The 26,715-nt window shown below is 41.3% G+C and overlaps 1 protein-coding gene across 2 annotated transcripts; it reads right to left on the bottom strand.

The window, feature by feature from the left end:
- Positions 1-23,339, bottom strand: ube2t (ubiquitin-conjugating enzyme E2T (putative)). Of its 2 annotated transcripts, none has more exons than XM_060845142.1 (7): positions 23,318-23,339; positions 22,640-22,763; positions 17,658-17,727; positions 16,279-16,384; positions 12,789-12,887; positions 4,438-4,527; positions 1-1,296 (listed from the first exon to the last, which is right to left on the bottom strand). In XM_060845142.1, exons 2-7 carry the CDS (start codon positions 22,746-22,748, stop codon positions 1,162-1,164), a joined length of 609 nt encoding a protein of 202 aa, XP_060701125.1. In that variant the 5' UTR covers positions 22,749-22,763; positions 23,318-23,339; the 3' UTR covers positions 1-1,161. The 2 variants fall into 2 exon arrangements, with proteins under 2 accessions (XP_060701125.1, XP_060701124.1); XM_060845141.1 differs by lacking the exon at positions 23,318-23,339 and adding an exon at positions 23,073-23,311.
- Positions 23,340-26,715: the final 3,376 nt, after the last annotated feature.

The raw sequence follows: 26,715 nt of genomic DNA, 5'->3' as shown, positions 1-26,715 counted from the left end.
GCTACTTTCTCCCCACCCTCCTCTAGCTTATCTCTCCACCCTTCAGGTTCTCTGCCTTTATTCCCGATGAAGGGCTTTTGCCCGAAACGTCGATTTTACTGCTCCTTGGATACTGCCTGAACTGTTGTGCTCTTCCAGCACCACTAATCCAGAATGTGCAGTCATTGTTTTACCTAATTTCTTAAAAATGTTTTGACTCTTTCCCCTCCCCCTCCCGTATCACCCAACAGCTCTGTACACCAGCTCCTGTTGCCCCGAGTCTTAGGCCAGCTGCCACTCCTCCCTAATTGCAATTTCAGATCAATTTCTTTTGTTCTCGGTCCTGCTGCTTGGGCATCTCATGAGCTCATTCCAATCTTTGTACAAATCTCAATGACAGACATTTCTGTCCTTATTAGGTTGCACATTGTTTTTGATTTTGGGGTAGCTGGCGACCTCTCAGACCAACCATCGGACAACATCTGCATTCTTTTGAGGTTTTTTTTTGTTAGTTTATAAATGGGAAGTGCTCTTTAAAGTTTGTGCTTTAAGATGGTCATACCATAATTTGAAGAGGTATACCTAGGACTGAATGCTTAGGTTCCACCTCGACATGAAGAACAGACATGGGATTTCTTGACATGGCATGTTGAATTTCTAGCCCTATTCCACCTCAGCTCAAACATTTGTTGGTAGGGTGGTGGAGGAATCAGTCATTCAGCTGGCTTTGTTAATTTAGTAATATTACCCTCTTGCCAAAGAACAATTGGAATTAGAATCCCTATCTCTCTAGCTGCCTTCGTACCCAAAGTAGCAAACCCCCAACTCTTCCCCACACTTTTCTTCATTAAATTAGGTGGGGAAAAAAGGCACCTAGACAGAAATCAGAAATTTGTAGCACTAATGAAAGCAATTTGGCCCATGCACCTGATCTGGATTTATTCAACCCAGTCCTAAAACAGCATATTACAGAGACTGACAACATGAAATCAAAACAAAGTACTGGAAATATTGAGCAGCATCTACAGAGAAAAATTTACTCATCTGTTTTCTTTATCATTTATTGGCAATTTACTGTCATTGTCAAAAGCTAAATTTACTAAACCATGTAAGCAACACATTTACAGGGTAGTTAAAAAAAATTAAAAGATATCAAAATACAAATAGAAAGTACCACATTATTTATAAACAAAATTTCTTAGCATTTTCAGAATCACAGGCAGATCTCTTTCTAGATACTGGTATATCCTTATTCATAACCTGGCTCCGATTCTCATCTTCAACCTGGCTCTGATTCTCTTTCATGCAGCTGGAAATCTGAAATAAGAATAAAGGATTCAAGTCATCCATTTGGGCCCAGACTTACAATTTACACATCAGAAGAAGTGGGATAGGAGTTATTGAGCAATACTACTTAGTGAACAATAGAATTGCTGATATTGCCATATAAACGTCATATTGTTTATGAAACTCCCAACATCCATTTTACAGTGCCATACAGTGTACTAGTTAGTTATACTTTGGTAGTAATACTCAAATCAGAAATTGAATAGTCTAGCATGCACATGCAATTTTATCTGGATCTTGCTGGGGTGGAACAACAAACAGGATCCCAAATGTTAAATCAGGCTCAAAGATCATTTTTTAAAAAATTATTTTTATTATATACAGGAGACAGACTATAACTCTAGGATTTGGAAGAGGAGTAAACCATATTGTCCATCAAGCCTGGCCAACCATCACACATGACCATGCTTAATTCTGACTACTCCACATATTCTTTAATCCCCGAGACACCAAAAATCTGTCTAACCCAGCTTTAATTGTATTAATGAGAGCATGTGCAACAATGGTACATAGAATTCCAAAGATTTACGATGACTTGAGTGAAATACTTTCTTAGGCAAAAGTGAGGACTACAGGTGCTGGAGATTAGAGTTGAAAGTGTGGTGCTGAAAAAGCACAGCAGGTCAGGAAGCATCCAAGGAACAGGAGAATCAATGTTTCGGGCAAAAGTCCTTCATCGGGATACCAGAAACATTGAGTCTCCTGCTCCTCGGATGCTGCCTGACCTGCTGTGCTTTTCCAGCATCACACTATTGACCGAAATAATTTCTTAGCTCAATCCTAAAACATCAGCCTCAATCAGAAGATTATGCTCCCATTTTTTAGACTCTTCAACCAGCAGAAGCAATCCTCCAGTGTTCAGCCCATTAAGCTCCCTCAGAAATCTTAAGTTTCAAGGAGATTGCCTCAAAATTTTCCAATCTTCACCGATGAGAACAAATTTGTACAACCTCTCATCATAGGAGAATCCCATGAGCTTAGGGACTAATTTATTTGAACCTTCATTGTGCCAACTCTAGTGAAAGTACAGGTGCAAATTTAAATTGTACCCTTCCTTGGCCAGGCAGGTTGTTCAGATGGTACTAACAGTTATTATATACAACTTTATGTAACAGTTTTCATGGGCAGTTAAAGTTCTTAAATGTAAAGGAGACAAAAAGGGAGAGGTATTGTTTGCACAAAGGTATAACAGCAGTGTTTATCAGGCATCAACATCTGATCATTCAGAACTCATAGCATCTCTTTTAATCCACTTAGCTTTATAGTTTATATTTGCATTATTAATAGCAAACTTGTTATCCCTCTTTTTCCAGCGAAATATTGACCACCACTAGCAAGAACTGCTTTTATGGGGAATACAAGTTGCTTGGGGAGTTGGTGGGAAGTAGTTATATAAACTGAAGAGAAAAGATAGCATACATCTCCAAGCCATGTGCAAACTAACTAACAAATAACGAGCCTAACTGCATAGAGTCAGAGATGTACAGCATGGAAGCAGACTCTTCGGCCCAACTCGTCCATGTCGACCAGATATCATAACCTAATCTAGTCCCATTTGCCAGCATATGACCCATATTCCTCCAAACCTTTCCTATTCATATACCCATCCAGATGCCTTCACCGCTTCATCTGGCAGCTCATTCCATACACTCACCCCCCCCCACCGCGTGAAAAGGTTGCCTCTTATGTATCTTTTATATCTTTCCCCTCTCACCCTAAACCTATGCTATCAAATACTTAACTCCACCACCCCAGGGAAAAGACTGTCGATTTACCCTATCCATGCCCCATACACTTCTATAAACCTATAAGGTCGCCCTTCAACCTCCAACACTCCAGGGAAAACAGCCCCAGCCTCTCCTGATAGCTCAAATCCTCCAACCCTAGCAACATCCTTGTAAGTCTTTTCTGAATCCTTTCAGGCTTCACAACATCTTTCTGATAGGAATGAGACCAGAACTGCACACAATATTCCAAAAGTGGCCTAACCAATGTGTCATACAAATATCATACAGAATACCATTATCAGATTCACAACATGTTGTCATGATACTTATATAAATGGAAGGTGTTTTAACTAAAAGACAGCACCATAATCTTAAAGCTTTTCTGGGATTTAATAGTAAGACTTAAAAACTTATTTTAAACAAAGTTTTCACACTTTCCTTCTCAACATTTACTCTTGCGTTCTGGAGATGCCAGTTCTCCATTAATCAGCATTTATTGTTAATTTTCTCTCCATGTAACCATTTTTCATGATTTAAAGTTGATAACGAATTGCTAAACTATTCAAATATGAAGGCATTGAAACTTAGCTCAAGCATGCTACGGCCTTGCCCAACATCTAAATATCAACACACTGCTGCAAAAACACATAGAAGTCATGAACAGGACCTTTGACTAACTCCTCTCACCAAACTCAACCAAAACTGATGTCAGCCGTGTAATCCATCTCTAACTGATACTGACTAACTCAAATACAAACAAGACAGCAACCCATCATCGTTCCTGCCCTAGCTGGACCAGAACCAGACTTTCTATTAAATTAACTGAATTACTGAAGAATGTTAAAAATCACACAATACCAGGTTATAGTCCAACAGGTTTAATTGGAAGCACACTGGCTTTTGGAGCGACGCTCCTTCATCAGGTGATTGTGGAGGGCTCGATTGTAACAGAATTTATAGCAAAAATTTGCAGTGTGATGTAACTGAAATTATATATTGAAAAATTGATTGTGTTAAGCCTTTCATCTGTTAGAATACAGTGATAGCTTCACTTCTTTCATGAATAATGTACGTGTTTATGCATTAAATTTGAGCGTATATGGATCGTCATTTTTAGTGTTTATAAAATTGTTTTTATTAACCCACGATATTTATTTCGCATTTTTTCAAATGGAAAAATCAAACCATAGCTGTACAATTGGATTCCCTGCAAACTAAGGTGCCAACCACCAGTCCATGACTCAAAAAGGAAAGAAAGAAGCCATTCTGGAATTATGCCTTTGTGCATTTAGCAGTTATATGCAAAGCAGTTTCGGCCTGCCCTAGGAACACAAAGTTACACATTCCACCCATTACCCTGCAAGTTGAGGAAGTTTGAACATACCTCATCTTTTTTTGATTGTGTTGCATACTTTAATGTCCATTGTTTTGCATTTTCTAAAAAAGACTGTCTGTTGTATTTGAATTCAGATGACTAAAAAAAGAAAAACCACATTAAAGTACTTAATTCTATCTTTAGAATGCATTTTATTAGCTTGTAGTAAAACTGAAAGACGACAAGAAAACAATTCAAACAAGGATCTTTGCCTGTTGGTAAGTACCAGTTTGTTAGTTCTCTCAACTAGCCACAAAAAGACATGACCCACACTCATTCGTATCCTTACATACTTATAAGGAAGGACACCACTTCAACTGGGACAACACACCCATCCTAGGACAAGCCAAACAGAGACACATGAGAATTCCAAGAAGGATGGCATTCCAACTGGAACTCTATCAACAAGTGATTTGGGTCTCATTTTACCAACCCCTGGGAAAAACAGGAAATGACATCACCATAGGAAATTGTGTCACTACAGGAAATGACATCACCAACGCAAAGAAACCCAAACATAAATAAAAAAAAGGGCTACATCTTCACCAGTGGTTCATCCAGAGGCTCACTGAAGATGTTACCTAGTATGGTAACGAAACATATGAAAACGAACCTTCCAGCTCCGTGAGCAAACCTACATTCAGAATCTCAATCGGACCTACAAATCCTCAAAACTCACTAATATTTCAGAACACATTACAGATTGTTATCAACTTTATTATTTCTAATAATAAATTACTTGTGGACTTGATTAATCTGATCTTAGCATGATCCAAGGGCCAAAAACTTGAACAAGAAATCTCGTGTTAATTAAATTCAGTAATGTATTGACAAGGCTAAAAGTTTACCACCTACCTCCCAACAATCCAGTTTTCGACTTATTCAATAATTCAGTTTTTGTAGGACTAAATTTAAAGTTAAGCAACAGATGTGTTTAGCACTGCAATGACCTTGTAGGAATTTCATAGAGTCTTTCATCCTTTTGACAACTTCCATTTATCATGTTTAACTTGAATTTTCAAAAAATAATGTAAAATTCAAATCTAATCAGATGCAAATTGAGTTTAGATTAGATTAGATTAGATTACTTACAGTATGGAAACAGGCCCTTCAGGCCAACAAGTCTACACCGACCCGTCGAAGCGTAACCCACCCAGACCCATTCCCCTACATTTACCCTTTCACCTAACACTACAGGCAATTTAGCATGACCAATTCACCTAACCTGCACATTTTTGGATTGTGGGAAGAAACTGGAGCACCCGGAGGAAACCCATGCAGACATGGGGAGAATGTGCAAACTCCACACAGACAGTTGACCCGGAATTGAACCCAGGTCTCTGGCGCTGTGAAGCAGCAGTGCTAACCACAGTGCCACTGTGCTGCCTACGGTTAGCTGTTATTTAACAGTAAATCAGTGCATGGGTGCTATTTTGGGTCACACCTCGTTTGTCCTTTTATAGTAGTTATTTTGCACAGAACTGTAATAGCAATTTGTAACACTAGAGGACCTCTGCGAGCTTAAAAAATCTGCTACAGGCCTGGAATCAATATGCCACTTTTCCAAAAGCTAATAACTTAAATTAACTGCAAACATGCAACCAATTTATAATATTTAATTAAGATAATAAAAATGTATGTGATCACTGATTAGACTAAGCATTTTCAAATAAAGGATGTTAGCATAGCTTAAATATGTTTGCTGGGAGTACTCAAGTACGTTGACAATGATGAATTAAATAAATTTTCATGAAGAACCTGGATTTAAAACTTAATTTTTGCTGGAAATTTAACAGAAATTGATAAATGCTAAATAATGTGTTTTCAAAAATTAATTCTGATGCTTCCATCTGGCAGGAACAGTGCCACCAGCATTTTATTAAAACATAGCTACTTAGCAACTGATTTATTTACACACATCTTTATCCAAATAAAAAAAAAGTGAAAATTAAAACAGCAGCTTTTTTTGAAAGCTCAAACTAATGTTTAAAACTCAATAATATGAAAGGAAATAAAATGATAATTACATTAAAAAAATTATTTTAGGAACAGGTGCTATCCACTCCTGTATCAAGAATAATAGGGTAGTTATGGTTGGGGATTTTAACTTTCCAAACATCGACAGGGACTGCCGAGTGTTAAAGGTTTAGATGGAGAGAATTTCTTATATGTGTACAAGACAATTTTCTGATTCAGTATGTGGATGTACCTACTCGAGAAGGTGCAAAACTTGACCTACTCTTGGAAAATAAGGCAGGGCAGGTGACTGAAGTGATAGTGGGGGAGCACTTTGGGGCCAGCAACCATAATTCTATTCATTTTAAAACAGTAATGGAAAAGGATAGACCAGATCTAAAAGCTGAAGTTTAAATTGGAGAAAGGCCAATTTTGACAGTATTAGGCAGGAACTTTCAAAAGCTGATTGGAGACAGATGTTCGCAGGTAAAGGGACGGCTGGAAAATGGGAAGCCTTCAGAAATGAGATAACAAGAATCCAGAGAAAGTATATTCCTGTCAGGGTGAAAGGGAAGGCTGGAAGGTATAGGGAATGCTGGATGACTAAAGAAATTGAGGGTTTGTTTAAGAAAAAGAAGGAAGCATATGTCAGGTATGGACAGGATAGATCGAGTGAATACTTAGAAAAATACAAAGAAAGGAGTATACTTAAGAGGGAAATCAGGAGGGCCAAAAGGGGACGAGATAGCTTTGGCAAACAGAATTAAGGAGAATCCAAAAGGGTTTTCACAAATATATTAAAAGGACAAAAGGGTAACTAGGGAGAGAATAGAGGTCCTCAAAGATCAGCAAAGCGGCCGTTGTGTGGAGCCACAGAAAATGGGGGAGATACTGAATGAATATTTTGCATCAGTATTTACTGTGGAAAAGGATATGGAAGATATAGACTGTTGGGAAATAAATGGTGACATCTTACAAAATGTCCAGATTACAGAGGAGGAAGTGCTAGGTGTTTTGAAATGGTTAAAGGTGGATAAATCCCCAGGGCCTGATCATGTATACTCAAGAACTCTGTGGGAAGCTAGAGGAGTGATTGCTGGGCCTCTTGCGGAGATATTTGTATCATCGATCGTCACAGGTGAGGTGCTGGAAGACTGGAGGTTGGCAAACGTGGTGCCACTGTTTGAGAAGGGTGGTAAAGACAAGCCAGCCTGACCTCAGTGGTGGGCAAGTTGTTGGAGGGAATCCTGAGGGACAGGATGTACATGTATTTGGAAAGGCAAGTACCGATTAGGGATAGTCAACATGGCTTTGTGCGTGGGAAATCATGTCTCACAAACTTGATTGAATGTTTTTGAAGTAGTAGCAAAAAAGATTGACGAGGGCAGAGAGTAGATGTGATCTACATAAACTTCAGTAAGGCATTTGACAAGGTTCCCCATGGAAGACTGATTAGCAAGGTTAGATCTTGTGGAATAAAGGGAGAACTAGCCATTTGGATACAGAACTGGCTCAAAGCTAAAAAGGCAGAGGGTGGTGGTGGAGGGTTGTTTTTCAGACTGGAGGTCTGTGACCAGTGGAGTGCCACGAGGATCGGTGCTGGATCCTCTACGTTCTGTCATTTACATAAATGATTTAGATGCGAGCATAAGAGGTACAGTTAGTAAGTTTGCAGATGACACCAAAATTAGAGGTGTAGTGGACAGTGAAGGATGTTACCTCAAATTACAACAGGATCTGGACAAGATGGGCCAATGGGCTGAGAAGTGGCAGATGGAGTTCAATTCAGATAAATGCGAGGTGCTGCATTTTGGGAAAGCAAGTGTTAGCAAGACTTACACACTTAATGGTAAGGTCCTAGGGAGTGTTGCTGAACAAAGAGACCTTGGAGTGCAGGTTCATAGCTCCTTGAAAGTGGAGTCGCAGGTAGATAGGATAGTGAAGGCAGCGTTTGGTATGCTTCCCTTTATTGGTCAGAGTATTGAGTACAGGAGTTGGGAGGTCATGTTGCGGCTGTACAGGACATTGGTTAGGCCACTGTTGGAATATTGCGTGCAATTCTGGTCTCCTTCCTATCGGAAAGATCTTGTGAAACTTGAAAGGGTTCAGAAAAGATTTACAAGGATGTTGCCAAGGTTGGAGGATTTGAGCTATAGAAAGAGGCTGAACAGGCTGGGGCTATTTTCCCTGGAGCGTCGGAGGCTGAGGGGTAACCTTAGAGGGGTTTACAAAATCATGAGGGGCATGGATAGGATAAATCTTTTCCCTGGGATCAGGGAGTCAGAACTAGAGGGCATAGGTTTAGGGTGAGAGGGGAAAGATATAAGAGACCCAAGGGGCAACGTTTTCATGCAGAGGGTGGTACGTGTATGGAATGAGCTGCCAGAGGATGTGGTGGAGGCTGGTACAATTGCAACATTTAAGAGGCGTTTGGATGGGTACATAAATAGGAAGGGTTTGGAGGGATATGGGCCAGTAACTGGCAGGTGGGGCTAGATTGGGTTGGGATCTCTGGTCGGCGTTGACAGGTTGGACCGAAGACACTGTTTCCATGCTGTATATCTCTATGACTCTATTTGATGAAATCATGAATGACCTGTAACCTATCTTTGTCTGGAACCTTGTCTCCATAACCCTTATTGTCATATATAAGCAAACACTAAACTTCAGATTTTAAATTAATGAATAAGCATAAATTCCTTTCTGAGAGAGATGGTCTGACACTTCTATTACTTATTACAGATTTCTCTCCTTAATGGTCTCGCTTCAAGTTTATGCTTATGTCCTCTTGTCTGAGACTCCCCAAGGAACAAAGTAAAGGAAAACAACTATCAGTGCCTTTCTCAAACATAAAACCTCAATCAAATTACTCCTTAACCTTCTATAATCCAAGAAAAACAAGTTTAGTTTATGTCACCATTGCTCAACCTAACCCTCAGAGCTCTGTTGGCATGTTTTGTGACTTGATTTTAAGATGCAATGCCCAGAATTATATTTGATACACCACTTGGTGGACCAGGGCTTCGAAAAGATGTCAAAATAAAACAAAAAACTTCTTTCCTTTTCTTTTCTTTTCAAGTCTATAGGGACAGATTCACCATTCTAGTGATTTTTTCCATTGGATCAATTTCATTCCGAACTCTACACACTTTAAAAATGAATTAAATCCATCCTTTTTTTGGGCAAAATGGTTGACCCTACCCTTATCTGGTTTGAAATCTTAGTTAATCCATCAATTTTTCATTATAGAAAATTATTTAGTGTTGTGGGTGGGAGCAAAAGATAAATGTGAAATCATAATAGCCCTACCAGATCATAGGGCTGCTCTTTCATTAAAGAGGATTGACTGGTGGTAGTTTAACAGGAGGGCAACCGTGCTTCAGATGGTAGGAGAGTTTGAGAAGGTTGGTTCTTCATGGTAACCTCAGCCAGTGTGGGAATTGAACCCATGCTACAGAAGTCACTCTACGTCACAAACTAGCTGCCCAGCCAGCCAAGGCATTGAAAAAAAAAAGAAAAAAGTGACTTGATCAGCAGTAGCAGACAGTTATGATTTTTTACTAGAATGAATGAAGAGAAGAATAAATCACCTGTGGTTAACAAATATAGTCAAAGAGTTTCTAATCAAAAAATCTAAGCCATATAAAAGGAGTAGGACAGAGAATTTTTTTTAAAGGAATTAAATTTGGCTGATCAAAGAGCTAACAGTGAAGACGATTAATTATGAAAATATGTCAGCAGAACTAATGTGCTGCATCCTAATGTTTTACAGGAAGCGGCTGCGGAGGTAATGGAAACATTGAGATATTGTAAAAGGTTCCGGTGGATTGGAACATTGATAACGTGATGCCTATTTTCACGAAGGGAGAGAGAAAGCTAGTTGGTCTAATATCTGTCGTTGGGAAAATCTTGGAGAAGGGAGAAACAGCGGGACATTTAGAAAAGTTTGTGTTTGATGATCGAACAAGAACAATTGGTAAAGGGGAACCTGTAGATGCAAAGTATCTGGATATTCAGAAGGCATTTGATAAAATGTTACAGAAAATCTTGTTGTACAAGATAGAAACTCATGTTATTCGGGGCAATATAGTAGATGCATTGAGAATTGGTTAACATACAAAAGATAGAAGTTCAGGACTGATAGGTCTCTTTTCAGGTTGGAAAGGGCTAACTAATGAGACAGAATGGAGAAATGAGAATATAAAGGAATCTGCAAGGAGATAGTGAGAGGTTGAGGGAGTGAGCAAAACATTGCCATATGAAGTTTAATGAAGAAAACAGAGATCATGTACTTGTGGTAGGAAGTAGAGTGGGAGGTGCTGGAAAAGCAGAGCAGATCAGGCAGCATCTGAGGAGCAGGAGAATTGCATTTTGGGCATTAGCCCTTCATCAGGAATGAGACTTTCTCCCACTTGTGGTAGGAAGAATCAAAAAGGCAGACTATTAATTACATGGCGAGAAACAAAAAAAAACAGTACACGTGGATCTTGGGTGTTATTCTCAATAAAAGATAATGTTAGCATGCGGAAGGTACAAATAATTAAGATGGCAAATGGGAATTTTAGTCTTTAATGCTAGGGATTTGGAGTTTAAAAATAGACAAGTCATATTACAACCATTATATGCTGCACTTGGAGTACTGTATATAATTTGTGTCTCATTTAATAAAGGATATAGTTGTAGTGGAGGCTGTTGAAAAGGATTCAGGAGACCAATTCCTCGGTTGAAGTGGTTGACTTATCAAGAACATTTAAACATGTTAGGCCTTTATTCACGAGAATTTAGAAGAATGAGAGATGATTTTATTGAATTATAAAGATTTGAGGGGTCTTAGCACTATAGATTGAGAAAATGTTCCCATTAATGGGAGAATCGTGAACTAGGGCATGTAGTTACCAAATAAGGGGACGCTCATTTAAAACAGATGCAAAGCAATTTCATATCCCAACAATCAGCGATTGTCTGAAATTATGTACTTAAGAGTTAGATTAGATTACTTACAGTGTGGAAACAGGCTCTTTAGCCCAACAAGTCCACACCGACCCGCCGAAGTGCAACCCACCCATACCCCTACATTTGCCCCTCACCTAACACTAAGGGCAATTTAGCAGATACCAAAGATCAAAGTCAAAAAAAGTGTGGTGCTGGAAAAGCATCTGAGGAGGAGAGTTGATGTTGAGCATAAGCTCCCATTTCTGATGAAGAGCTTATGCTCAGAAATAGACTCTCCTGCTCCTGCCTGGCCAGCTGTGCTTTTCCAGCGCCACACTTTTTATTGATTCAATACTAATTCTTATAAACGAATATCATCGCACTAGTTCTAGATAATTTTACTCCAGAAATTTACCATCTTTCTGGCTGAAGCGGTTCTGTTCTATTAGAGAAACAAATTGGAGAAACTCAGCAGGTCTGGTAGCACTTAATGTTGAGTCCAGTGATTCTGTCAGAACTACTAGTAGCAAAACATTTATGCTAAAGCTGAAGTTGGGGGTGGGAGGGGAAGGCGTGAGGTAAGTGGATAAGTGATGGAGCCCAGAGGAGAGAGAAATAAGAGGGGTAGATCTCCTCATTTGCCTCCCTTTCCATCTCTCTCTGAAGAATCAGCCTCAAAATGTGAACTTTGCTTTCTTCCCATGGATGTTGCCAGACTGGCTGAATTTCTCTGGCAATTTCCATTTTTATTTCAGATCTCCAGCATCCAGAGTTCTTGGTTTCAAACTTCATTACAGCCCTTCCAATGAGTTTCAAATTAAAACATTCTGATACTTCACTGCCACCATTAGGAGGACTGTATACAACTTGTAATTCAGTTTTAAGTCATCCCTTATTCCTCAATTTTAAATCAGTCTATGCAGCTTTCTTCCTTTACATATATTCTCTCATTCTAGTGTTTAGTACAGTTCATCAATAAGGTTATTTTCCTTTTAGCTTCACTGAAAAATGCTGTACCAGAGATTATTAACTCCCTATCAGTCAGCTTGCAGCCAGTAATGGCCACATCACATTAAGTTACATCCAAGCCTCTCTAGTCACTGTTATATTCCACACGTTGTACATTTGGCCAAGGGATCCTAACCAGTTCTTGTAGCCTGTGGCTGAAATTTCCACATTAACATGGTTCTTACTGCTGCTGCAAGTGCTTCTGTTACTTTAGCATTCCCTTCACTTAGAGTATCAATGTCTGTTGGAGATCTGAATTATACTTTTATTCAAGAGTTATTAATCTGTCATTTGCCTATTTTTTTCTGTCAGGGGCTTCAAAGATTAGTCAGCTAGCAGCCCCCTTCACTTATACGTTGCACATTGTCTGCTCACTATCTCAATACTTACTTTTAAAAATGTAGTGTGACTCAACATTTATTGCATACCTAAACAATTACACATTTTAAAATAAATTAACTCACAATATCAGCCATGAGAGGATCATCTGGATTAGGTTCTGACATCAATAAGTGAATGGAGGTTAACACAGTAGAGAGATTAAGAGATGGCTTCCAGGCACCCTAGATAACAAAGTTACATCTTGACATATGGTTTGCTTTAGTAGTAAATAGAAGATTATTCAAAATAGGCATTTAATATTAGCATGTAAACCCAAGTCCACATTTGAAAATTACTTGCCATCAATTACATTTGAGCATTGTCAGTCAACAAATTTACAAAGCAAATAATTTAGATATTTAATTGTTAGAATCACCATCTCCACAAGTTTATAAAAACATACACAAAAGAAGAAACAAATATATTAGTAATGCTTCAGAGTTGAGAGCGATAAATACACCTTATGAACTGCCTTGGTGTCTCATGGCACCACAGAACTTTATTTTTTGTTATAGCTACAGCCAATCTTTCGCATTTGACAAATTGATGAAACAAGTAACATCTTTTCAAATAAAGAGGAGAAATGCATATTAAAAAATAGCGACTTCAGATTTAATTGGTCTTCCCAATCTAAAAATATAAACCTTGTCACTATAATACTTGTCATTAAGGCGATTATTACATCTAATACCCATCACTGAATTTCATATTTTAGTGCCAAATATACCAACGGTCAAAATGCTTTTTCTGTTTTGTGATAGATTAAGAAGTATATTCAAGGCAGAGATCAAGAGATTTTTTAAAATCGGTAAGCAATCAAGGACTGAGGAAAAGACAGGAAACAGCAGTGAGGATTATTGGATCACAACCATGGTCTCAATAAATGGTAGAGTAGACACAATGGGCCAAATGATATATTTCAGCCTTTGTGTCTTACGGTCTTAAGGGTGGGGTAATGGGACTTCATCAGTTCTTTGTTTTCTAGTGACGATATCACCGTGATCCTTGATTCAGCAGCCATCAGTTGGACTGAAGGCTTTGTCAGAGCTTGAAATTCTTTTCAAATTCTTTTAGACCTGGGTTTTCTTTTATTCAGGGGGAGTAAGTCAGAGACAGAGCAAGGAAGTTTGCTTTTTTCTGCAGGCTTCTAGAGGTTTCAGCAGTTGCTGTCAGGTTTGTGGAAAACTACAGCTTACAGCAGATCCCAAAGCTATTGCTGGGCAGTTTCTTTAAACCCAAAGCCAGCAAGTCTCACAAAAGTATCAAATCTAACTTCTCTAAACATTGCATCTTGTTCTAGTGATTACCACCCATTCAAATTTTCATTTGGGTTCTTGTTTAAAAGAAATTCCAAACTTCCATTTTTCAGTTTACATTTCCAAATACAATGTCAATCTTGTCCACTTAAATCTTAACAGACATTGACAACTATGAACTGATTTTTTTAAAAATCAGAAAACAATTCTGGTTTTACTCGAGTAGACACTGACAACAGATGCAGAGCTCATCGCCTGCAGGCAGAACTCAGTTAAAACTGATGAATGACACCAAGGGCAGATCAACATTTTCACAGCTGCCACAAGGTGGTGCCAATGACAAAGTTTCCCCCTGCACTCTCCCCCAGATGCTGCAAACAGAAAAGAAACAAAACGTGACATAAGAAAAATCATTTGGGGGTTTCAACAGAAATCACACAATGGGGTTGAGAGATAAATAGGAGAGGAGGGTTGGGAAGGAGATAGGTGGATGCAGGGTGAAGCTGATAAGTTGGAGCAGAGGATGGAGCAGATAGGTGGGAAAGGTTCAAAAGGGCAGTGTCGAGTTGGAGGGTTGGATCTGAGATAGAGGTGGGGGCAGGGGAGATGAGGAAACTGGCGAAATCAACGTGGAGTCTGAGAGAAAGCAACAGAAACAGCAGATGTAGTTTCCTCTACACTGAGGAGACAGGTCGCCAACTTGCAGAATGTTTCAAAGAACATTCCTGGCTCACACATACCAACCAACCCCACTGCCCAGTGGCTGACCACTTCAACTCCCCCTACCACTTCGCCAAGGACATGCAAGTCCTGGGCCTCCTCCACTACCAATCCTAGCCACCTGATGCCTGAAGGAAGAATGCCTCATCTTCTGCCTTGGAACCCTCTAACCACATGCCAATGTTGACTTCTAGTTCCCTCATCTCCTCCTTCCCCCCCCCCCCCCCCCCTTATCCTAGATCCAATCCTCCGACTCATCTTCTTGAACTTCTCCCACCTGTCCATCTTCCTTCTCACCTATCCGCTCCACCCTGACTTATCACCACCACCCCCCCTCCACCTGCATCTTCCTGGCTAATTCCCCCCAGACCCACCCCCTCCTATTTATCTCTCAGCCCCCTTGCCACCATCCCCCTCACTCCATTCCTGATGGAGGGCTTGTGCCTGAAACGTCGACTTTCCTGCTCCTCGGATGCTGACTGACTTGTGCTTTCCAGCACCACACTTGATGGTATTAAGAGCCAAGTATAGCATAAAGTAGGCAGCTATGAAGCTCTTACTCTGCCTCCCTCAACTATGGCTTTTTGAAAATACTTCTGTTCCATAGTCATTTTTGTTAAAAGTCATCGTTGAGTCCCTCAAGTGAGGTTAATGAATTTGTGAATTTTCAGAAGAGGGTTTAATTTAGGATTAAAAATTGGCTCAGACATGCCAGGAGTGTAGGATGGATTCCAATAGAGAACAAAGGAGGTAAAGTATGTGATAGCAATCTATAGAATCAACTACAATTGATGGCCGAAATACTGTTAATAATCATAGAAGTTTAAATAATCATAGAATTCCTACAGTATGGAAACAGGCCCTTCAGCCCAATAAGTCCACACCAACACTCTAAAGAGTAACCCACCCAAAACCATTCTCCTACCCTATATTTACCCCTGACTAATGCGCCTACACACCCGGAACACTATGTGCAATTTAACATGGCCAATTCACTTAACCTGCACATCTTTGGATTATGCGAAGAAACTAGAGTACCTGGAGAAAACCCACGCAGACATGGGGAGAATGTGCAAACTCCATACAGACAGTTACCCAAGTCTGGAATTGAACCCAGGTCCATGGCACTGAGGCAGCAGTGCTAATCACTGAGCCACCGTCATGAGAATGCAAGAATTGGTCTTTGGTAATGGTGAACATCAGATTTCCTGTGGAGTCGAAAGGTATTTTCAAAATACAAAACACAGGCATTTTCAAATGTCAGCAGCTATTGGCGAAGATCTTTACTCAAGGTAAGTTCCTATTGGAAATTCTGCCTCTAAAATTAAACTTTATCATTCATTGTGACCATTAAGAACACTAAAATTAAGACTGATAATTTACTTGGTAGATATACTACATACTGAAGTACTGGTAAAAAGGTAAGAGTGATTTTAAGGTGCCACCAGTTTGTAGATTGTCTATCTTTTTCTCTGTTATTAAAGAGAAAAGCTCCTTTCAACATTGCGGAGCAATTCAACTTGTCCAATTGCCGAAACAGTCACTTTCAAGTGAAAATATCAAGAGCATTTATATCCTGAAAAACAATTCTAATTACCTTCGGAGGCAGCTTCAAGATATCTAGGCAGATCCTTCCCGCAGTATCAATATTAGGATGGTAGATAGGGGTCAGAAACCGAATTTTTGGAGGCTCAAATGGATATCTGAAATCAAGACAATTAAAAAAAAACACGAATTCAAGAATCAATGGTTTAACAGATCTTAACATTTATTAATGAGACAGGATAATATTACAGTTTAGTCATTTTAAATTAAATCTTGAATTATATCTACATTTGATCATCAATAGTGAATTACTTAACATCTAGATCTAGAAAACCGGACGAGGCGGCCATTTGGTTGATCATATTTACATACATATTAGAAAGTGAGACTTAGTTTCACATCAACTATAAATTGTATAGTCACACAAACTCATTGTTGATAAACAAGCTAAATACAGAATGTCAGATACTTGACTACGATGGGTATTATCAATTCTGTGCTCACCCCACGGTAACACAAGTATACTTTGCAGAAAGGATTACCAGAAAACAATTAAGATTGAAAAACTGGCAAATCATCTTATCCTTGCTCTGTCAGAGCAGAAAATAAGAAGCTCAATACTCTACCACACTTAGCCAAGAATGGCTAATTCTGTGATAATCAGTATTTAACTTTGAAGACCCACACCCAAATAATTCAAGACCTTTATCAGCAGTCATTAAGGACCACACATCTTTAAAAAAAGAAATGCATGGAACTGTCTTAGGTAGCTGCTTTAGTATCCCTATACTATAGATTTTTAAAATAAAACCTGGCGTAATTGTGGGATAAATTTTGTATATATCCAACCACGATGCAAGTGCAATGACATTATTGTGGAATTATCATTTTATTTTGGATGGAACCTTGGTCAGTGAAACCAATGTCTCCCCTAGTTCAGCAAGTTTGAATTGGATATCACAAAACTTCAAAATTTGTACTGCTGTGGTCATATCTGAAGTTACATCAGGTCTCAAACAGCACTTTGTAAAAAGGCATCACCAGATTAGCTGAAGAGGAGACAAACATTTATAAATCTCCGTAAGGACATGAAGTTAGATATCTATGTCTCCACTTTAAAGAGGAATTACTTCAGCTTGAGATTTTCCCCAATTCACATCACAGCATTTAAGCAAAACTCAAATTAATGCTTTACTACTAATATATTAGTCATAACCAATAAAGTTGTGGCATGAATATATTCAGGTATAGTACATTTTTAACACGAGTGTTTCGATAACGGCTTTTATATTCAGCACAGACATATGGAAGGCTACATTTAACATGCCACTGTCGTCAGTTTATCAAACCAGTGAGTACATGAAGAGTTATACAGTGTAAATAAAAATGATAGCAAGAAAATTAAAATGCTTGATAAATTAAAAATTGTACCTTTCAGGAACAATAATTTCAAGATTAAATATTCCTCCTTCATAGGGTGAATTGACACTTCCCAAAATCTCTGAAAAAAAGGAAATTGGGAGCGTTTACATAATTTTTGATTAGTCCAGAGAGTAGGAGTCAACAAACACATGGATGTCACTCATGACACTTTGGATCCAAGGCAGAACAGTAATTGAAAAACTAGTTTTAAATAACAATCTAATTCAAAAAAAGGGTACTAAAATGTTTTCAGCATTAAGAACTGTCAATGTTCTACATTAAGGATAACAAAGGGTTACTAATACACACTAACACCAATCCCCAAGAAATTTTACCTACTGCAAAACAGGCAACTATAAGTGAACTTTAAGTTACTATTCGTTAGTACAAGGAAATAATTAATACTAATTCCAACAAGGAAAATGATGCATAACAACATTCTGTATTTTTGATGACATATCTAGATTTTATTTGGCTGAATTACAAAACTTAGATTCACTTCTAATGTTTAGATTTCCATCATTTTCAACACAAAAAGCTTACATATCTTGAATAACCAGGAACCAGAAGGGCATCTACGCAATTAATTTTGAGTTCAGCGAAGACTTAAAAATATTCGTAATTACCCACAAGATGAAAAAGTGTAAAATATTACAACAATGATCATAAGTATCCATTCTCTGATCCTTTATTTAACATACTGCAATTAACATTTTTAAAAAAATGAAATCAAATACAACAGGAAAGGAATCCCATTATTTTACATTAAATTGAAGATCTAACAAAATAACAGTACAAAATCTGAATTCACCAAATATATTACACCAAAATTAAATCGGATGTCATACTGGCAAGACCTGCATTTGTTGCTCATTCCTAATTGCCCTGAAGACCTGTGGTGGTGGTGAGCCACCTTCTTGAACCATGCAGTCCACCTGGTGTATACCCAGAAGACAACCAGATATTCTACTACAGTCATGTGTAGTTTGTTAGCATCTCTGCACCAACTTATAGTCAAGTACTACAAAACCTTTGAGACACCATTCTGTATGCATTACTGATGAAAACAATTGCAGCTTGACAACATATATTCTCACTGATATTAAGGAACAGTTAGTGATTATAATAAAAGTAACTACCTTTAGAGTTATTAGTTGTTGTGAATGGAGTTAATAAAGTCATACTAATGTTACGGACCACACCAAGCCACCTCAAAATATATTAAGAAGATAGCCGAGACCCCAACTTTTAAAGGTAAGTGTAACGTGTTGTCTTCCAGATGCAATTCAATAGGTCAAACTAACAGGATTGAGGCAAAATACTTTATTTTTAAACCATAGTTAAAATACAAACAAATTAAAGAAGAAATTGGAATAACTGATCTCTACTGGAAAACTTAAGATAATAGATTAACTACTAAACAGCTGTTCCAATATAGTGACGTGCCATAAACATACCCTTAGCAAAGGCAAATTCAGTAAAATGGATGGTCTCATATGCAATTCTCACAGCAGAGAACATTCCAGCTTTTAGTATCAGAGAGAAGAAGAATAAGAGCTTCCACATCCAACTTCAAGATCCCAGCAACTGCTGAAAGTTAAAACTAAAATCCTGGTTCCGCAGGAGTTTGACCCTAACCCTTCATTCTGCTTCTATATTTCAAACCCTTAAAAAAAAACCCAAGGTCTCACAAATTGTTTACTTTATTGGCTTGGAACAGACCGCTCAGTACCTTTGTCTCAATCTCTCTTCATAAAAAGACTAGGATAAAATACATCTCTTAAAGCCATAATATCAAACTAGCTAATATGCCCTTATATTGAACTAATATCTGTCATCCTTTGGCAAGCACAAGTGAATACTTGCGTTACACTCCTGTTGTAGACTGCTTTTGCTTGGTTAAGTCAACTTTTCTAATTCAAGTCATTTCAGCATCACACTTGATACCGGACATATTTCAAATCACATCTAATTTTTTTTTAAACATGCACATGCTTGGGAGAGGAAGAGGGGAAAAAAAAGGCAAAGATTCATCTGATATACTTCAACTAATAAAAAAGATTCAACTAATTAGCGTCGCCAATACATTCTTCATTCCTTACACATTATGCAAGGTTTATTAATATTTCCTATAGGTATACCTGCATGATGAAAATTAGCCAAAAAGGCAGAAATACCCCACATTAGCAGCTATTACAAGAAAAGCCAAGTTAATACTTTTGGCATGACATTTAGCTTTGCAGACTTTGGGGTGGGGGGAAAAGAGGAGGAGGAGGAACCAAGTTTCATGGTCATTAAGTACATTTAAAGCAAATGGGACTTCAACCTGGTCCAGAGGTAGGGAAACTACAACTGCACCACAAGAGCCCTAAAATACAAGTCTACATGAAAATGACAAGTACAACTCAAGTGAAATTCCAACCTCATTCCAGAGCTCATTGAATAATAGCATGTGGATCTTCAATTTATAAATATTGATTTCTGATATGAAACAGTCAGAACTGGTACTTATTCTATAAGAGATCCTACAGGGAAAGAAAGTATTATCCAATCAATGTAGGCTAGTTTCAGACCTGCTCTAAAAAAGGTGAAATAGCATCATATTAACCAATATTTCACCAATTCCTCCTGTAGTCTATCATCTTTATTTAAGTGATTTTTTCACATTTATTCTGTAGTAGAATAAAATTGGTGGGCAAATTGCATACAAACAAGGAAGAATATTGTGCCTTCCAGTCTAGTGCCCTTCCCAATCTCAAGGCATCCCAAAATACTTCACAGTCAATGGGTTACTTTTACAATGCAGCAAATCATTCACTCCTTGGATGTGAGCATTGCTGGTGAGGGCATCCTTCCTTAACCAAACCTAATTGCCCCTTGAACTGAGTGGCCCCTTTCAGAGACCATTGGTGGGGAGGGGGAGGGTAGAAAGAGATAAAGAGAACAGAGGGGTAGGAGAAGTTATTTAATTAGGCAGGAGGGTGGCAAAATGAGGCAGCACCACCAATTAAAGCCAGTGAGTATTAAATGCCCAGTTTAATTCCTCACTGCACTGTCATGGATACTAACCTACCAATAGGTGGGTATCTGCCTTATGGGAAAACACTGAACTTTTATCTTGCAGGCTCCCAGAGGGGTGTCTGACAGGAACGGGGTACACCAAAAACCTTCTCCTTAGTCAAATACCCTGGCCATCAGTTTCCAGTGTCTGGACCCTTCCATGACCTGAGGCCTCAGGTAGGTCCAGTGCCATCAAGGTCCCCAGCAGTGCTGCTGGGTAGAAGGTAACTCCCATGTGACCATTCAGCAACTCTTGACTGAGGGGGATGGGGCTATTAGTTTGTTGAATGCTATAAATTTTCCTCAAAAAGGGTGACACACGAGTCTCTCCAGCTGAGTGCACAGGCGATCATTACTAACCACAGACAAAATCTGGTGGAAGCAAATCAATCAGGAACAAAGCCAATTAGGAAGAAAAGAAAAGTCAAAATTCCACTTAAAGCTCTGACTGTACATTTTAAAGATTAGTCGACATTATACTTTTAAAAATCACAACACCAGGTAATAGTCCAACAGGTCTAATTGGGAGCACTAGCTTTCAGAGCTCTGCTCCTTCATCAGGTAGGTGTGGAATATAAGATTGTAAGACACAGAATTTATAGCAAAAGTTAACAGTGTGATGTAACTGAAATTATACACCGGAAAATAGTTTGATTGTTTGTAAAGTCTCTCATCTATTAAAATGACCATGATAGTTTCACTTCTTTCATGAAAATTGTAAACCGTTTTTTTAAAAAAAAAAGTTACATTCTCAAGTTACATACTCACTTTCAATTAAACTTGTTGGACTATAACCTGGTGTGATTTTTTTTAACTTTGTAAACCACAGTCCAACGCCACCATCTCCATATCATTATTCTTTTATTAAGGGAAGGCTGAGCACAAATCTCCAAAGTTAAAAAAAAATCACAACACCAGGTATAGTCCAACAGGTTTAATTGGAAGCACACTAGCTTTCGGAGCGCTGCTCCTTCATCAGGTGGTCGTGGAGAACACCATTGTAAGGCACAGAATTTATGGCAAAAATTTACAGTGTGATGTAACTGAAATTATATGTTGAAAAATACCTTTCATCTGTTTAAATACCATGATAGTTTTGTTTCTTTCATGTCTAAATCACAATTTTTTTTTAAAAAAAGTTGCATTCTCAGGTTAACTGTAACAATTGGTCTTAGCTAGACAATATGTTGAAGGTGTTAGCCCCCTGTGTTCTGTCTGTGCCAAGATGTTTGGATTGATTCTAATCTAAAGAGGAAGATAATAATAGTTTTACATGAATTCATGCAGTTTTTGAGCAAAGTACAATGTAACTCTGCAAGTACAAATTCACCCCACAAACACATACATGTGGATCTTTGTGTTTCTGTCTGTCTGGGGGGAGGGAAAGAGAGTGGAGAGTTTGTACATGCATGTGTGTGTGCGCATATGTCTAGGGTAGGGGGTTGCAAATGTCAGAGAGAGTGAGTATATGTATGTGCATGAGTGTAGAGTGGTCTAAGTCTCTGAGAGGGTGCATATGAATGTGAGGGAGCATGTGTCTGTAAGAGTGTGTCAGTGTGCATGTCTGTGTACATGTGTGTCTGTGAGAGGAGTGTCTGTGTGTGTACACAGTGCAATGGTGGTCACCTGTAATTTGACATGAACCCAAAGTCACAGTGGAGGCCCTCCCTACGGGTACCGAACTTAGCTAACAGCCTCTGCTCGGCCACTTTTCGCTGCTGTCTATCCCAAAGTCTGCCTTGGAGGATGATCACCCGAAGGTCAGAGGTCAAATGTCCTGGACCACTGAAGTGTTCCCCAACTGGGAGGGAACACTCCTGTCTGTTGATAACTATAACTTGGTGTTATGTGATTTTTAATTTTGTACACCCCAGTCCAACACCAGCATCACCAAATCATCACAAATCTCCAGTGTGCAAAACAAAACATACGGGCTCGTAAATCATCCATCTGGTCATTATTTTGCCAACATGAGACTCCAGGCGGGGGCTGAGTTGCCAAGAACTGCATTTCTTTCTTTAACCTCGAAGCTCTTTGCATCGTCTGGCAATCAACCTGCAGCACAAACAAAAATGAGTTACAGCTACAAATCACATCAATGTACACCTCAGCATGATAAATATCTCACTCAGGCTGTGTTATCAAAGCCTGAAGTTTTAAAAATAAAATCACACAACAGCAGGTTATAATCCAAATGGGATATTTGGAAGCACCAGCTTTAAGAATGCTGCTCCTTCATCAGGTTTATAATATATTGTGTTATATTATAATACTAAATAAAACTATATATTTAAATAAACTATATATAAAACTATTTATAAGCATACACACAATATATTAAAAAAATCACATAACTAAAAACACCTGGTGTGTGATGTTTAACTGTGTCCACCCCCTGGTTGTTAACAGTGCAGCTTTTTAGTGGTTGTTGTTGGAGTGAGGGGTCCAGGCCCTGAATCGCAGCAGCAAACACTCTCTAATCAAACACCTCCTGAAGGCGGGACACTCCCCTCCGGCTGGAGGGGTACACTACAGCCCGCGATGTGAAAGCCCCTCAGGAGGGAGGGGAAGTCTAGAGCACCGCCGCGAGAATTCAAATTTAAACTGACCGCCGCGAAAACAAATAACCGCCAGGGCGGCAGGAGGGAAAACCCGGGGCTGGATCCGCAAGGAGAGGGGCAGGAGGGAAACCCGGGACTGGATCCGCAAGGAGAGGGGGGCAGGAGGGAAAACCCGGGACTGGATCTACACTGAGAGGGGGCAGGAGGGAAAACCCGGGACTTGATCCGCAAGGAGAGGGGCAGGAGGGAAACCCGGGACTGGATCTGCAAGGAGAGGGGCAGGAGGGAAACCCGGGACTGGATCCGCAAGGAGAGGGGCAGGAGGGAAAACCGGGGACTGGATCTACACTGAGAGGGGGCAGGAGGGAAACCCGGGACTGGATCCGCAAGGAGAGGGGCAGGAGGGAAAACCGGACTGAATCTACACTGAGAGGGGGCAGGAGGGAAAACCCGGGACTGGATCCGCAAGGAGAGGGGCAGGAGGGAAAACCCGGGGCTGGATCCGCAAGGAGAGGGGGGCAGGAGGGAAAACCCGGGACTGGATCTACACTGAGAGGGGGCAGGAGGGAAAACCCGGGACTGGATCTACACTGAGAGGGGGCAGGAGGGAAAACCCGGACTGGATCCGCAAGGAGAGGGGTAGGAGGGAAAACCCGGACTGGATCCGCACGGAGAGGGGGGCAGGAGGGAAAACCCGGAGCTGAATCCACAACGAGAGGGTCAGGAAGGAAAACCCGGGGCTGGATCTGCACTGAGAGGGGCAGGAGGGAAAACCCGGGGCTGGATCCGCAAGGAGAGGGGCAGGAGAGAAAACCCGGGACTGGATCTACACTGAGAGAGGGCAGGAGGGAAAACCCGGGACTTGATCCGCAAGGAGAGGGGCAGGAGGGAAACCCGGGACTGGATCTGCAAGGAGAGGGGCAGGAGGGAAACCCGGGACTGGATCCGCAAGGAGAGGGGCAGGAGGGAAAACCGGGGACTGGATCTACACTGAGAGTGGGCAGGAGGGAAAACCCGGGACTGGATCCGCAAGGAGAGGGGCAGGAGGGAAAACCCGGGGCTGGATCTCCAAGGAGAGGGGCAGGAGGGAAACCCGGGACTGGATCCGCAAGGAGAGGGGCAGGAGGGAAAACCCGGGACTGGATCTACACTGAGAGGGGGCAGGAGGGAAAACCCGGGACTGGATCCGCAAGGAGAGGGGCAGGAGGGAAACCGGGGACTGGATCCGCAAGGAGAGGGGCAGGAGGGAAAACCGGGACTGGATCTACACTGAGAAGGGGCAGGAGGGAAACCGGGGACAGGATCCGCAAGGAGAGGGGCAGGAGGGAAAACCGGGACTGGATCTACACTGAGAGGGGGCAGGAGGCAAATCCCGGGACTGGATCTGCAAGGAGAGGGGCAAGAGGGAAAACCAGGACTGGATCTACACTGAGAGGGGGCAGGAGGGAAAACCCAGGGCTGGATCCGCACTGAGAGGGTCAGGAGGGAAAACCCGGGGCTGGATCTGCACTGAGAGGGTCAGGAGGGAAAACCCAGGGCTGGATCCGCACGGAGAGGGGGAAGGAGGGAAAACCCAGGGCTGGATCCGCACGGAGAGGGGGCAGGAGGGAAAACCCGGGGCTGAATCCACAACGAGAGGGTCAGGAAGGAAAACCCGGGGCTGGATCCGCACTGAGAGGGTCAGGAAGGAAAACCCGGGGCTGGATCTGCACTGAGAGGGGCAGGAGGGAAAACCCGGGGTTGGATCCGCACAGAGAGGGTCAGGAAGGAAAACCCTGGGCTGGATCCGCACTGAGAGTGGCCAGGAGGGAAAACCCGGGGCTGGATCCGCACAGAGAGGGTCAGGAGGGAAAACCCGGGGCTGGATCCGCACAGAGAGGGTCAGGAAGGAAAACCCGGGGCTGGATCCGCACTGAGAGGGTCAGGAAGGAAAACCCAGGGCTGGATCCGCACTGAGAGGGGTCAGGAAGGAAAACCCGGGGCTGGATCTGCACTGAGAGGGGGCAAGAGGGAAAACCCGGGGCTGGATCGGAATGGAGAGGGGGCAGGGCAGCAGGAGGGAAACCCCGGGGCTGGATTCACATGGAGCGGGGGCAGGAGGGAATATTCGGGTCTGGATCAATATGGAGTGGGGCAGGAAGGAAAACACGGAGCTGGATCAACACAGAGCTGGGCCAGGGACGCAGGAGGGAAAGCACAGGACTGGATCAATTTGAAGCGGAGCTAGGGAGGGCTCAATCCACATAGATCTGGCCGCAGAAGAGGGAAGAAAATCTGGAGCTGGTTCAACATGAAGCCGGGCCATGGAGAATGAATAGAAAACCTGGAACTGGATCAACATTTAGCTAGGACAGGGAGAAGGGAAACCCCAGAGCTGGGCTGGGGAGGAGTGAGGGAAGATTCAACGCAAGATCTAAATGGAGCCAGGCCAGGGAGGGAAAACCCAGAGCAGGATCAATAAGGAGCTGGGCCAGGGAGGAGGGAGGGAAAACCCGGAGCTGCATCTAGACAGAGCGGGGCCAAGTAGGAGAGGGGGAAAACCCAGACTTGGATTAACACAGAGCAAGGCCAGGGAGTAGGGAGGGAAAATCTGGAGGTGGATCAACTCGGGGCCAGGCTGGGGAGGAGGGAAAACCGGGAACTGGATAAACACAGAACTAGGCTGCAGAGGAGGGAAAAATCTGAGCCGGATCCAGGAGGGAAAACCCAGGGCCGGGTAAACATAGAGCCAGGCTGGGTTGGAGGGAAAACACCGAGCCAAATCCAGGAGGGAAAGCCTGGAGCTAGATAAGCATGGAGCCGGATCAGGTTTCCCCTCTTGCCCTGCATTCCATGCAGATCCAGCCCTAGGTGTTCCCTCTTGTCCTGCGCTCCCTGCAGATCCAGCCCCAGGTTTTCCCTCTTGCCCTGCGTTCTGTGCGGATCCAGCCCCAGGTTTTCCCTGTTGCCCTGCACTCAGTGCGGGTCCAGCCCCGGATGGAAAACCCCGAGTAGCAGAAGAGAACCCAGACCTGGATATGGGAGGGAAAACCGGAGCTGGATCTATGAGAGTAAACCCATAGTGCCAGGCAAACCTGGAGCTGGATCTAGGAGGGAAAATCCCGGAGTGGGTGTTAGGGAAATCCCGGAGTGTGAGTTAGGTAAAACCCAGAGCGGGAGTGTGGGAAAACCAGGGCAGGAGTTTAGGAAGATATGGAGATGGGTCAGGTCTGATGTCACACAACACCAGGTTATAGTCTAACAGGTTTATTTGAAAGTACAAACCTTTGGAGCACTGCTCCTTCATCAGGTGAAGTCCTTGGAACGGCACACTTAATCCGCTCCATACCCAGGAACAAAGAAGATTGACTGAAACGTAATTCAGTGTGAAAGTGGACTGAATTTTCTAAAATGTTCAGCTCAGAGTGGACTAACAATAATTACGAACCAATTGTTCAATAGTCCCA

The sequence above is a fragment of the Hemiscyllium ocellatum genome, chromosome 26 (assembly GCF_020745735.1).
Source record: "Hemiscyllium ocellatum isolate sHemOce1 chromosome 26, sHemOce1.pat.X.cur, whole genome shotgun sequence".
NCBI classification, from domain to species: Eukaryota; Metazoa; Chordata; class Chondrichthyes; order Orectolobiformes; family Hemiscylliidae; genus Hemiscyllium; species Hemiscyllium ocellatum.
The sequence above is the reverse complement of the archived record's forward strand: the minus strand, read 5'-3'. Positions and strand labels throughout refer to the sequence as shown.

What these genes read in the sequence shown, in the direction of transcription:
- ube2t (XM_060845142.1), bottom strand. Translation starts at nt 22,748, where the DNA reads ATGCAAAGAGCTTCGAGGTTAAAGAAAGAAATGCAGTTCTTGGCAACT. An exon ending in GATGGATGATTTACGAGCCC is followed by an intron (nt 17,728 to 22,639) that starts GTATGTTTTGTT and finishes CCTTTTTTTCAG; the next exon opens with AGATTTTGGGAAGTGTCAAT. An exon ending in ATCCTCTCATGGCTGATATT is followed by an intron (nt 4,528 to 12,788) that starts GTGAGTTAATTT and finishes TTCTTTTTTTAG; the next exon opens with TCATCTGAATTCAAATACAA.